Source organism: Lichenostomus cassidix, chromosome 4, assembly GCF_008360975.1.
Source record: "Lichenostomus cassidix isolate B80296 chromosome 4, HeHo_3.0, whole genome shotgun sequence".
Classification (NCBI taxonomy): Eukaryota; Metazoa; Chordata; class Aves; order Passeriformes; family Meliphagidae; genus Lichenostomus; species Lichenostomus cassidix.
In genome coordinates this window covers 45,079,046-45,091,286 of record NC_139484.1, presented here as the reverse complement: position 1 = coordinate 45,091,286, position 12,241 = coordinate 45,079,046, and the positions used below count along the sequence as shown (strand labels likewise).

Below are 12,241 nucleotides of genomic sequence, written 5' to 3'. Positions count from 1 at the left end.
CAATCTTTGTGGCTGACGGACCCTATGAAATGAAGATATCACAGCACACATTACAGCCAGTTCTTTTTTTTCATTCAGGCTGCTTCCCCACAGACATTGAGAATAGCAATTGCAATGAATTTCATTTTCAGAATGGAAAGTATTTTATTTTGCACCCAGATAAAAAGCTCCTATATTTTTAGCCATGTCTTGATTATCACAAATGGACTGTCTACTGAACAGGGGCTTTTCTTTAAAAAAAACCCTTCAAATGCAAAAATTCAAAATATTTACTTTCAAGATTGAGATGATAGAATAGAGCTCAATATCAACAAAAAATAAAGAAAACTTAGTGGGTAAAAAAGTCGCTGAAAAGTGGTAAAAAAAGACCTGAAAATAACCCACCAAATAAATTTTTGCAGAAAACAGAAGATGGCAATACAATTACTTCTTTCAGGAAGTTGCATCAGCAACCAGTAACTGATGAGTAGCATCTTTAACATCTTACTTTACAAACATGTATGTGTGTGTGTGTGTGTGTGTGTGTATTTCTCTTTTTTTTTTAATTAACTTACTTTTACAGAGAAGGACTTTTGATCTAGCTTTATCAGAACACTGATTCATTACTACACAAAAACTGGAAGAAGCATTTCAACCTTTCCTGGACAGTTGGGTTTGTTTGGTATAAAAGTTGTTTGTTTAGAGACAATAGAAACTCTGACTTGCTACCACTACAGATTCTAGAAAATGAAGAAGTAATGTTAGTCATGAAATCCCTCAAAACACTACTAGTTGCCAGTATATGTAAAAGTAAATGCTATTTAAATTTTTAAGCTTTGAGTTCAAGTAATTTTCTTTTGATTTAAACAGTCCAAAAAAATTAGTAACAATGTAAATTGATGTTAAACCTTTGTTTCAAAACTTCACAAATGTTCATCTGCATATCAGTGTTTACTCCCAAGAATTGTGAACATCATCTGAATTGTCTAGAGAAAGATCATACTAACACAGGCTTTTCCTTATACTTTTAATAAGACAAAAAGATTTCATACTGAAGTTTATATAAGCTTTGCATTATTACTTTAGCAAATAATACAAGTAATGAAATGATACATTTGAAGAACTTCTGTAAGACAGCAATACTTTTAAATTTTTAAGAATTATCTTCAGTTCTAATCACAACCAGACACACAAAGCAACCTGGCCCCACATTCATATTTGTTTCAGTTTATTGTCTAGGAAAAATGTTGATATAAAAATAACGGAAAAATAAATCTTTATTCAAAAAAATCCAGGCATTTAGAAAGACTAATGTCACCTCACTCCCTTCTTAAAAGTAACAGCAAGATTAGCCAAACAGTCCTGCATGTATGTGTCAACTGCAATATAATCAGAGAAAACTACCAACATATTTCTCTGTTTCCCATCACTGCACAGGGTTCTGTGTTTCACTTCCATCTGCTAACTGTTTTACAGCAGTGAAGTGCAAAGCAAATGAGGTATGAGACACCAATATGACATGCTTTACAATTTTACTGGGGCTTGAACCATTACCCACCACATTACACCACAAGAAGCTATTTAGCATGCAGCACGTTATTCACAGAACAATGAGACAGTTGAGACAAAAATACATTTACTGACACTTTGAAAATTAACTTAACATAGGAGCTACTATTTTTGCAAGAATATGAAGTCACAGAATTAGAAAAATAGCAAAAACAAAATTCAGCAAAACCTTAGGGTAAAACATGGTACTTGGTACTTCCGAACCAGCTGAAATTTTTCTTTAAACTTATATCAAGAATCAGTAGCCCCAATATTACACTTCTTTTCTTAAGGTAATTTCAGAGAATGCATAATTCAGTAGTCATTAAACAAGCAAACAAAAAAACTCTAACCCAAACCAACCCACAACACTCAAAACAAATTTGAACAACACTTGAACTGCTAAATGAGAACAGCTAAAAGTAATTTACAGTCACCTGCAGGGAATACCCTCCTAAAATATTGAGGGAGAAATTTTGTGTCCAAATAAAATTGCAATAGAGAGGCTACAGAATGCTCCACAAGAATTCTTTTTTTTTTTCTTCAATACTATTCTAGGTAACTGCTCCACTGGTTGAGAGATCCTACACTTTTAAACTCATTGGTATTAAAGCATCACCAATTGTGTTTGGGGTTAAGACTGGTGCAGGGTAGCCAGACAGGCTGTGGAATTGCCACTTTTGGACACATTCAAAATTCAGCTCAACAAGGTACAACATACCTAGTCTAACTCTCAAACTGTCCTAGATTTGAGCAGGGGGTTGGACTAGATATACTCCAGAGATCCCTTCCAACCCAAGATTATTTCACTGTTCATCCCTATTTGTTGATAGCACTCATTCTGTGCATGATGGAAGCAGTTATCAAAAAGGGCAAAATTCCTGCCATGCCTTTTCAACCAACTTCATATCCCATAATTCTTTCTCTGGGATAAAAAAAAGATAAAAAAGGATGTGTATCTGTGCTCTCAAAATGAGCCTTATGCCACTGCCTTATCTCCTTCTATACCATCAAGCTTCTGTCACGCAGCTGCCTCCGCACCAACAGCTGTTTCTAAGCCCAATTCAATCTTCAACCTGCACAGGATTCACATCAAGACCATGAATACTTGCTCCTCATAAATCCCATGATTCTTTCAACTATAGGAACCTACATGTGCTAGACAGAAAAATAAGGGATGGGTCAATTGCAAAATATGCGTATGGACGTCTCACCTCACATAGTTCCAGTTATTTTAAGGTACGTTTGTTTCTCCTTTTGAGTAACTGTTTTATGCTCTCAAGGATGCTACTCTGAGTATCAGCAGGTGAGAGTGAAAAATAAATGAACTGGCACAACATCCAGCTTGAAAGAAGTATAATGATTAGTACAAAGATGCCTCCTCAGCTGGTGATGCTTCTGAACAACACTACACACTAATATAGTATCATTTCCTAATGAAAACCAAACTTCTGCTCCTGAATATCTCTCCATCTCAGTTATTTTGTCACATCTCCTGAAAAACAGACAACTTTGTTGGCAGGAATATCAGTATCCTTCATCTTTTCTGTTATATCTAATGAGTTATAGAGATTATGTGCAAAGTTTATTTAAGAAAAACAGCAGAAGGCTACAAACTCTCTGCACATGTAGAGCTTGGAACATAATTTCTTTAGTAAACTGGCAAACCCAGATCCCACCAGAAGATGGGATCTATTAAGTTAGTTAGGTGAACCCTCAGCAGTCGAAGCCCCGAGCTTCAGCCTGTTGTAACACCGCAAGGTGAAACAGCCATAATATCCACGTCTTACTACAGTTCTCAATGTGCTAATTACTGTTCCAAAACCACCTTCATCAACAGTTACCAGGGAAAGCTTAAACCCACTATACTCAAAGAGCGTTCCCCTGGGAATGCAAAGGCCTATACAGAAGCTTCCCAAATAAGAATGTTTCCAAATCTTACAGAACACTTCAAAGTCTTCAAAAACATTTAGCACACTGCGAAGCAAAAAGCCTTCCTGCCTCTGGGGGTGAGTGATGCAACGAAACATCTGCTATATTGACCATCACTGAGTCTGAGAACATTTGCTCCAGGTCAAGACTACGTTTTTAGTTGCACTACAGGGAGAAATCAGGAACTCAGTATTGCAATAGGCTGGAAAAAAATCCACTTGGCTAGAAAGTCCCACACTGCAGGACTTCTGTTAGTTTTTAAGAGACAAGGGGCAGCTAATTTAACTTAAGAACCACCTGCTCAGGATCCAGGCTGCACAATGGAAGGAATTCAGGTCTGAAAAAAGCACTGTTCCCTCTCCTTGGAAAAATGCCCTGAGAAGATCAGGGAGCCCTTGGAGGAGCACTGTGAGACCCACCACTAGACAATTGGGACACCACAGGCTAAGCCAGGCCTGTGTCAGTTGAGTTGGTACAGGAAGCCACTCACTCCATGAGGATGCCTGGAGAAGAACTTTGGCTGCTGCACCACTGATTCTGCAGCTTGCTCTCCTGAAGGAGACCAGATAAACAGGCATCAGAGAAATGCAATAAGCAACCCAAGAATCAGTCTACAGTACGATGTCTTCTCTGCAAAACAAGGGGCCATAGTGTCTCCAAATCCAGCTGTTATCCAGGTATCCATCACTTACTCAGAGCCATGCTGCAGAATACCTCAGAGACCACACTGAGCTCTGCAATGATGACTTTCCTTCTACTCCCTTATAAGAACCTCAGACTCAGACTGGTATTGTCTTACTACTTGACTCTATCACAAAATTGTCCTAATGGTTGGTGGATTTTAGATACTGAGATTGGACTTGTTTTATTTAGAAAGACATATATGTACTTACCTACTTTATAAGCTCATTTTCTTGGCTGGTAGCTTTTATCCCTAAAATTTTTTCCAGAAATTTATGGTATTGAGTATTTTTACATTGGTCTATTAAAGAACAAACAGCATGTTAAACACAATGCAACTTTTCATTAAAAAGAAAATGCACATTTTATATGCTTTATTTTTAAATAAAGTATTGATCTACTGTATTGATCCTGTCCAATTTAAGCTACTGCTCTAAACTCAAAATGTTATTTTGTATCATCACACTAGAATGTCAGCATCTTCCTACTTTTACCCAAATGCTAGAGTTCAATTCAATCCACACAAACCACCCCATTTGAAAAAGTTACAGTACTCTTTTGCTACTTCACAAAGACTAAAGCTTTGTTAATTTTATAGTGAGCTTGGTTTTTAAAACTGTATTTGTACAGTTCAACTGCAAAGAAACCAAATGGCTTTTCTTCTGCTAACAAGGGCCTGTGTAACAGCACACTGCACTTTGTTTCTGTTACTATACCAGTGTTTCGACTTTCATCAGTCTCCATGTCAGTAAAAAGACACAATAAAGGAATTCAGACTCAATCAAGGTTTACAGTGCTCTTTTCAAACAGAAGAGTAAGGCTGTTGCTAAAGCCACAAAAGAACATTTGTAGCAAAGTTTTTACCACTGCCAAATACTATGCTAATAGCAAAGCTTTCAAGGAGAGATTCAGGGGCTACCATGCTCAGAGGATGATTAAGATACGCATCAGACCTATGAAGAATGGAGCAGGAAATTCAGGAACAGAAAAAGCAGTAACCTCTTTGCTGCTCCAGAGCAGCTTCATTACAGTCACTTACCAAGGGGTGGGCAGAAGTAATCCCTTTCCAATATTTACAATTTCACTTAATTTAGCACAATGTTATAAATTTTACCAAAAAGCTACTAAGACAATCCTGTCTTCCAAAGAGCTTTTCAAAAGAATATTTTATTTTTTAAATAAAATATATTTTAAATCCCAGGATTTTTATTATGCCAAAATAATTTACACCTATGTATTTAGACCTACACAACAGGATATCTGACCAGAATTTGGCAAGTATTTATCAGCACTCATCTGGATAAATAGAACAAAAATGCAGCTACCTCAAAGTAAAAATGGAGCTGATGTATTTCTTAGAAAGTGTTGTTTGTTGGCTTTTGGGTTTTTTGAAGTGTGTGTGTGCATATAGATTGACATGGAGTATTTTAGTGCCTCTTTATTTAAATGGCATCTCGAAAAGGACAGCTCCACCTGTTTACATGCAAACAAATACTTCAGACATCCCCACTACCACTTCCCTTGATACAATTAAAACAATGAATATGCAAATCAAGAACACCTGAAAGCAGAGTTCCAATCTACCCAGATCAAAAAATGTGACCATAGTTGTATCCTTTATTTCTTTCTTCTCCTTTATCAGATCTCCTCTCCTCTCTTCCTACTGATCTCAATGGAAGAAGAAGGAGCACCCACTGGCCTGCAGACATTTGGAGGTGCTGGAGAGAAGATGTGTCCCCTTTACAGTTTTCCTACTCTCCTTCCTTCTCAGGAGGAGGAGGACACTTTCAGAAAATATCAGAAAGCAAAAACTTGAGCTTTGTGTCCTCCCAGAACTGTCATTGTTCCTGCCACAGGCAGCCAGACAGAGAAAGAGGAAAGCTGGGCATCAGGCACATTGCTTGCAGGGGAAACATGGGCAAGCACATGAACACCTCAGAGCAACGAGCAGCCTTTCAAACCCCAGAAAACACCAGAATTTATTTTCCCTTCACTGAAAATACAGAAACAGGATGGGATTGAGTTTCTCATTGCTGCACAGGGCTCCCATGCTGCCAGTGTCACATGTGATGCAGTTTTTCAGGCAGGTGGCCACTGCAGGAGGGCTCAGCTACACCAAATGGAATTCAAAGCTTTGCTTTCAAATGTAATTCACTCCTTATTTCCAGGGGGGAAAAAAAGCAAGAAAGTAGTAGTAAGGAAAATACTCTTACCATCTGACACAGCTGGTCTTAGTAAAGAGAGTAAGAGGAAACTTTAATGCTAGAAAAACTGACATTTAATATTAAGGCCATAAAAAACGCTGAAAATATCCTAAGTGTTGAGAAAAACAATGTGCAATGCACTGAGATCTTCCAGTACAGGCAGAACCTGAGGTAAAATTATAAAAACTCAAGTCTAAGCACAGAGCAGAGTGAAAACATTTCCCTTCTCTCCAGCCAACGTTGCCTCACATCACAGCTGCAGTGGAAGGTGCCTTACAAGAAAACACAGCAATTAGGACCAGAACAGGCCACTATAATTTTTTTCCTTCCTAACAAATGCAGCAATTGATAAACAACACTATTTCCAGCTTCCCTACAGAGAACTAAGGTTTTCTGCAACATGATGAACAAGCAGTGAACGCTGTAAATATGTCTGTTTCTAAAAGTCATTAACAAATATGTGTCACTGCATAATATGACATCTGGGTGTGAGCTTCGGGTTTTCTGCATTTCTGCTCAATAAGAATTTTTTTTTTTTTGTGGCTGCAGTGTTCCACTTTCCTAATTTCTGATTTTATTCCTGTTTATCATTTACAAGACTGCCTTGAACTTTATTTCACCCTCTGAATTTCAACCACAAAGTTAACAATGGATTATGATTCTAGTGCAAGCTAAATATACGATTCACAGAAGAACAAAATTCTGTGAATATTACTTTATGCTACATTTCAACAACAAAAAAATCAGGAATTTGTTTCACCATCAAATCCTAATGTTTCCATATAGCCCTGTATCAGGCCCATGTATGTCAGACTTTCAGTAAATGTCAGCTACTGTGATTAAGAACCAGGTCACTGCAGCCTTCACTGGATACCACAGGAAGGAGACACAGAGGAAAGGGTGGCTAATCTAATCATTCACACAAACGAGCAAAGGTCACATATGGATCATTAGCTCTCAAAGACAAGAATTAATTACTTTTATAACAAAGATGAATTTCAATATTAATTGTTTTTACAGTGTATGTCATAGAAAAATAGTGGGGGCTTCTTAACATTATTATGATGAATACTCATGCACACATTGAAAGCTTAAACAAGATTTTATTATTTACTGAACCTGTCCTCCTTCAAACAAATTTGTAATGGCCTTTTCTCAGCTGCTCCTTTCCCATTTCTTTAAAACAGCTTACAACATTACTGTTGCAGAAATCTAGTATTTCTGATTAATAATCTATTAAATCCATGCTCTAGGTATTTGCAAAGTCCATACAATATGTTATAGCTGTTAAGAGTTCATGAGTTGATTGTACATCTAATTCTACAATATCTTGGCAGCTTACTCTGGACTCACAGATAAAAGTATATTAATCTTATCCCATGAGGACCTTCCTCTCTTGATGAAAAGTTCAGCAAAAAAATAGACCTAAGAGTATACACAATACCAAAAAAATATTGTTGTGTAGAGGCAATACCAGTTTTTATATGCCTAACAGTATATCAATTCCCACATTTCACTGAGTTTGGTACATAATGAGAACAAGGTTGTAAAAGAGCTATTGAAAATCATTACGTCTTAATCTGTTTCTCCAATATTTTGAAAAATTCAGGTTTGAAGTGTGCCCAGATGTAGTTTTCAGCTTAAACTCACCTGAGCCAGGCAGACTTATTTGACATAAACCTCATCACCCATGTAATGTAACTACTACCTATACAATGTCATCATATGCAAGAGCTGCACAACTTCCAGTTGCTATTTACAATGCCTGCTTTCAGGACATAAATCCTGCTGGCTTTTTTAGAGAACCCAAATTTTCATGCTCTGTAAAATAAAAGCAAACAGCATTGCTAACCATTTACATGCCTTTAAAACCCTCCTTCTAGAACTCCATTGCTTCTCCATGGTTCTCAATATCTTTAAGGTTGTTGTATTAAAAAAAAAATTGTCTCTCACTTATATACCGGAAAGATCCTATAGTAGCCATGATCATCACCTGAAATCTGTTGACAAGGATGGGGATGAACCAAGAATGGGTAGATTTTTCCCAGGAGGGTTATGTGGAAAAAGAGGAGCTCACATCATCTTTCACATTACCACTACATAAGGCAGACTATGTCACATTACTCACCCATGCTCATCTTAATAGGTAAATTTTCTCTGCTTGCAGCTTCCACAAGGTGTCTCCTGGCCTCCATCACAGCTTCCTTTTGTTTGAGGTTCATGAAGGACTCCCAGAGAGCTTTGGCAGCTGGATCACTATAAGAAAATGACACTGTTACACTACACATTGCTTGAACAATGGAGTAAACTTAAGACAACATTTATGTTACAAGATGAATGCTTCTACTTAGTAATCTCTCAGGTGGGTAGGATACAAGCAAATATAAAGTGATATAAAAGCTTGATTATTCTTAGCAGAACAGTTGCTACAGTTTTAAAGAAAATAAGCTAGATTTTTTTGCTACCTATGATAAAGCATTAGAATTCACATATAATAAATAAGCATGTCATTCTTGAAGTAACCACTACTGTTCAACCAAGGGAATATCAGTCCAAACTTCTTCAGTTACTAAAAAGCTACAGAAAGGATGGGTTCTACCTTCCCCACAAGAGTTTATTTCCCAAAGCTAGAACTTCCAATGCTAAAGGCTGTTGTTATGAATTGATGAACTACTGTCACTTCAGATTTCATGGATTCTCCATATGTGAAATGAATAATCCATAGCAGAAAGTAACTGTCCTTATGATTTCTGTAATTACAGCTTTCCTTTTTATTGTTGCTGGTGCTAAACTTGAATTAGGCATTTGTGCAGCTCATCTGCACTCAGTTCCCTGTCAGTCTTCTCTTTCCTCCAGGACACTGCATTTGTTGCTGGTGTGAATGAATTCAGTGTTTTCTCAGTGGCAGGGGAGGATAAGAGAGGAAAATCCCTTGCTTGAGGCTAATGCCACACATTGGGATTAACTATGTTGATTTTTTTTTAAATTATTTTCTATTTTAAAGGAAAGGCTTCCCTCTGTTTTTTCCTCAGGAGACATTTAACTCCTAAATACATTTTGATGTCATTTACAACATGCTTATAAACATGCCAAAACAAGCTTTGTTTCATGGAAACAGAAATCCATAGTAGTTCATTTGATACCCACTCCAGAGCAGCTGTTATGCTCTGCTGCAACAGCAGGGCTGTATTTAGCAAATCTGTGCTGTCTCCCAAATCAGGTAAGAGGATAGCCAAGCCCCACTCCTGACATCCCAGCAACCCACATCCTCAGCCAAGGATTGAGTGGGTGGAAGGACTGTGGGAAGAAGGTTGAGTTACTCTCCTTCTGAACAAATCACAAATGAATAGGAAATGCAAATTTCACCCTACTGCCATGCTGTAAGGAAAAAAAATCAGATGACCTAACACAGTCTTTCCATTTCTCTTTTACACTGCCTGAAAGCAGTGCAACTTGACCTTCTTCTAGACAGAGAGGCAGGGGGCAGCACCTCCCAAAAGTACCTGGGGCATCTGCAGCAGCTCCCTCTACTCCATCACCAAGTGTGATCTGAGCATTGATGCTGAGACTGTTCATGGGCAGCAGCTCCCAGGAGATTCCTCACAAGAAAAACTACAGTGATAGGTAACATACAATTGTGCAAGAAATGAGAGGTTTCCAAAGCAGCTAGATGCTTCAATACAGTAAAAAAGATTCTTTATGGAAAAGGTTGTCAAGCATTAGAACAGGCTCCCCAGGGAAGTGGTAGAGTCACCATACCTGAAAGTGCTCAAAAATTAGTAGACCTGGCACTTTGTGGTATGATTTAGTGGAAATGGGAGCACTCAGTCAAAGGTTGGAATTGATGATCTTGGAGGCCTTTTAATGGCTCTGATTCTGTGATCCTCAGGTTTGCTATTTTTACAGATTATCTACTCAATTATGATGCAGTCCTCCCCACCCAACATCTGTATTGATCCTGTTCACATCACATTCATAGGGTATGTCTCACTGCCATTTGCAATTGTGCCTGACGTTTGGATTTTATAAGGCCACTGCACTGCTTGTTGACTAATCCCTCCCTGAACATACAGTTCCAATACCAAATCTATAGAGATCAGAAACTGGACCTGAAACAGCAGGAAGCTAGGTTTAAAAATACTTTTCCCCCTTCTTGGAAGAAAAGTCAAGCTGCTTTTAAAGATTTTTTTAACCTGTCGTCATTCTCACAAATCTCTCCATCACCACAAATGTGAGCACAGAGTCTCACATAAACAAGATACCAGGAGCTAAGCCTTTCAAACAAAGGAAAACAAGCTACATTAGGAAACTAAAATGAAAGCCTACCAGATTTTGCACAGGTTTTCGTAGACTCATCTTTCTAACTCCCATACTTCATAAAGATATTTAGCAAACAGTAAACTGTGGAAAACTCATCCCGAAAGCATCTATAGAAGTCAGTAGAAGTCGGAGTGTATGTGATAAGGTTACACCATTTTTCCATTATCCTTGCATCCTGCTCTCCCTTTCCACACCATGTGTGGATCAGTCCTGTCACTTTAGACAGCAAGGTCTTTGAAAACAACATGTATTATCATCCCATGTTGTATCATCACTACAAGTCCCTGTTCCAGCTGGTACTTCTACTTGTTAATAAAGTATAATACCCTTCAAAAATAACAGACATTTTTTTAAACTAAACAAAGAAACAAAAAATGAGTCATACTAATGCTTTAAAAAAACAAAAAAGGGAGGGGTGTGGATTTGCTTTTCACTTTGTAAACTCTTTCTTCCTCCTTTAGCCACAGCAGGTTTTTCTTTAATCCCACAATGAAGTTTGCAGGATCCCTGAGGGTTGCTTTAATATACCAAAAATAGCAAAAAGCAAAACAACAGTGGTACAGCCTAAAAGCAGATGAGAGTCAACCACACTCCTTTATGCTGCATCTCTGTGTCATCCAGAGTTTCTGCAGACTTTTTTTTTTTCCCACTGCTTTGCAGAATACTTGGTGGCTTAGGTATCATATATGTAACTATATATAAGCACGATGAGGTCAATGGATATCAACAGCTAACACAGTCAACTGACTAGGTCAATTCACAGAAAACAACAATTTTTAAGCTCAGCTATTCTTTTTTTATATATTATAGGGAAGATGAGCCACAGAAGTACTTGTATGTTTTCTGCTGCAAACACTTTTCCTGTTCCCTCTCTATTACCCTTTCCAAGAAGGACTTTTGCTTTGAACAACTGCCCACTCTTACCCTTGATCAGTAACAGGAATGACTGCTGGGAATGAGTCAGTAGGACACAGTACAGGGCTTTGGTGTTGCCTCTTGCCTGATCTGAGAAATTACCACAACATTTTCCTTTTAGAGATTTCTAACACTCGGAAAATATATTATCTTATCTTACCCTTCTGGAGAGACATTTGTCTGTGTCTGTCTTCCAGCTCTTGTCATTATGCCCTTCCCCTCCTCTTTTTTCCATCTGCAGTTCCTCTGCTTTGGTGCAAATGCCCTAATCCACTGACACTGGTAATCAATGATTTCTGTGGACCCCAATTCACATTTCTCCCTCATCTTGCATTCCTTGACTTCCCAAGAATTATGTATTGATTTTACATGTTATATAGTGAAACTCTGCACTCTGAAAGCAGTTTTCTGAAACTAAGCAGTTATTTTAAAAAATGTATTTAAAATATTCCATGCGTTACAAAACCCTTAAAAGATATTGTCTGAATGATGATGTTTTGCTAAAGAAAAATAAATCCTTTACAGTTACAAAACAGCTCAAGAACTCAAAATCATCCTTCGAAACAAATGTCACAAAATTAGGTAAATATTACAGTACACATTCTGTGCATTTCTATTACAAAATGTTTTGCAGAGCATGGCAAGCCTGACAAAGAGAAGAG

The 12,241-nt window shown here is 37.7% G+C and overlaps 1 protein-coding gene across 2 annotated transcripts in view; it reads right to left on the bottom strand.

Annotated features, from left to right (window-relative positions):
• Window positions 1-12,241, bottom strand: part of SCFD2 (sec1 family domain containing 2) — a 189,715-nt gene that overhangs the window by 149,077 nt on the left and 28,397 nt on the right. For both annotated transcript variants that reach the window (XM_085058964.1, XM_085058965.1), the window contains exon 3: window positions 8,473-8,600. In XM_085058964.1, coding sequence (XP_084915090.1) covers window positions 8,473-8,600 — 128 coding nt within the window. The remainder of the gene's footprint in view (window positions 1-8,472; window positions 8,601-12,241) is intronic.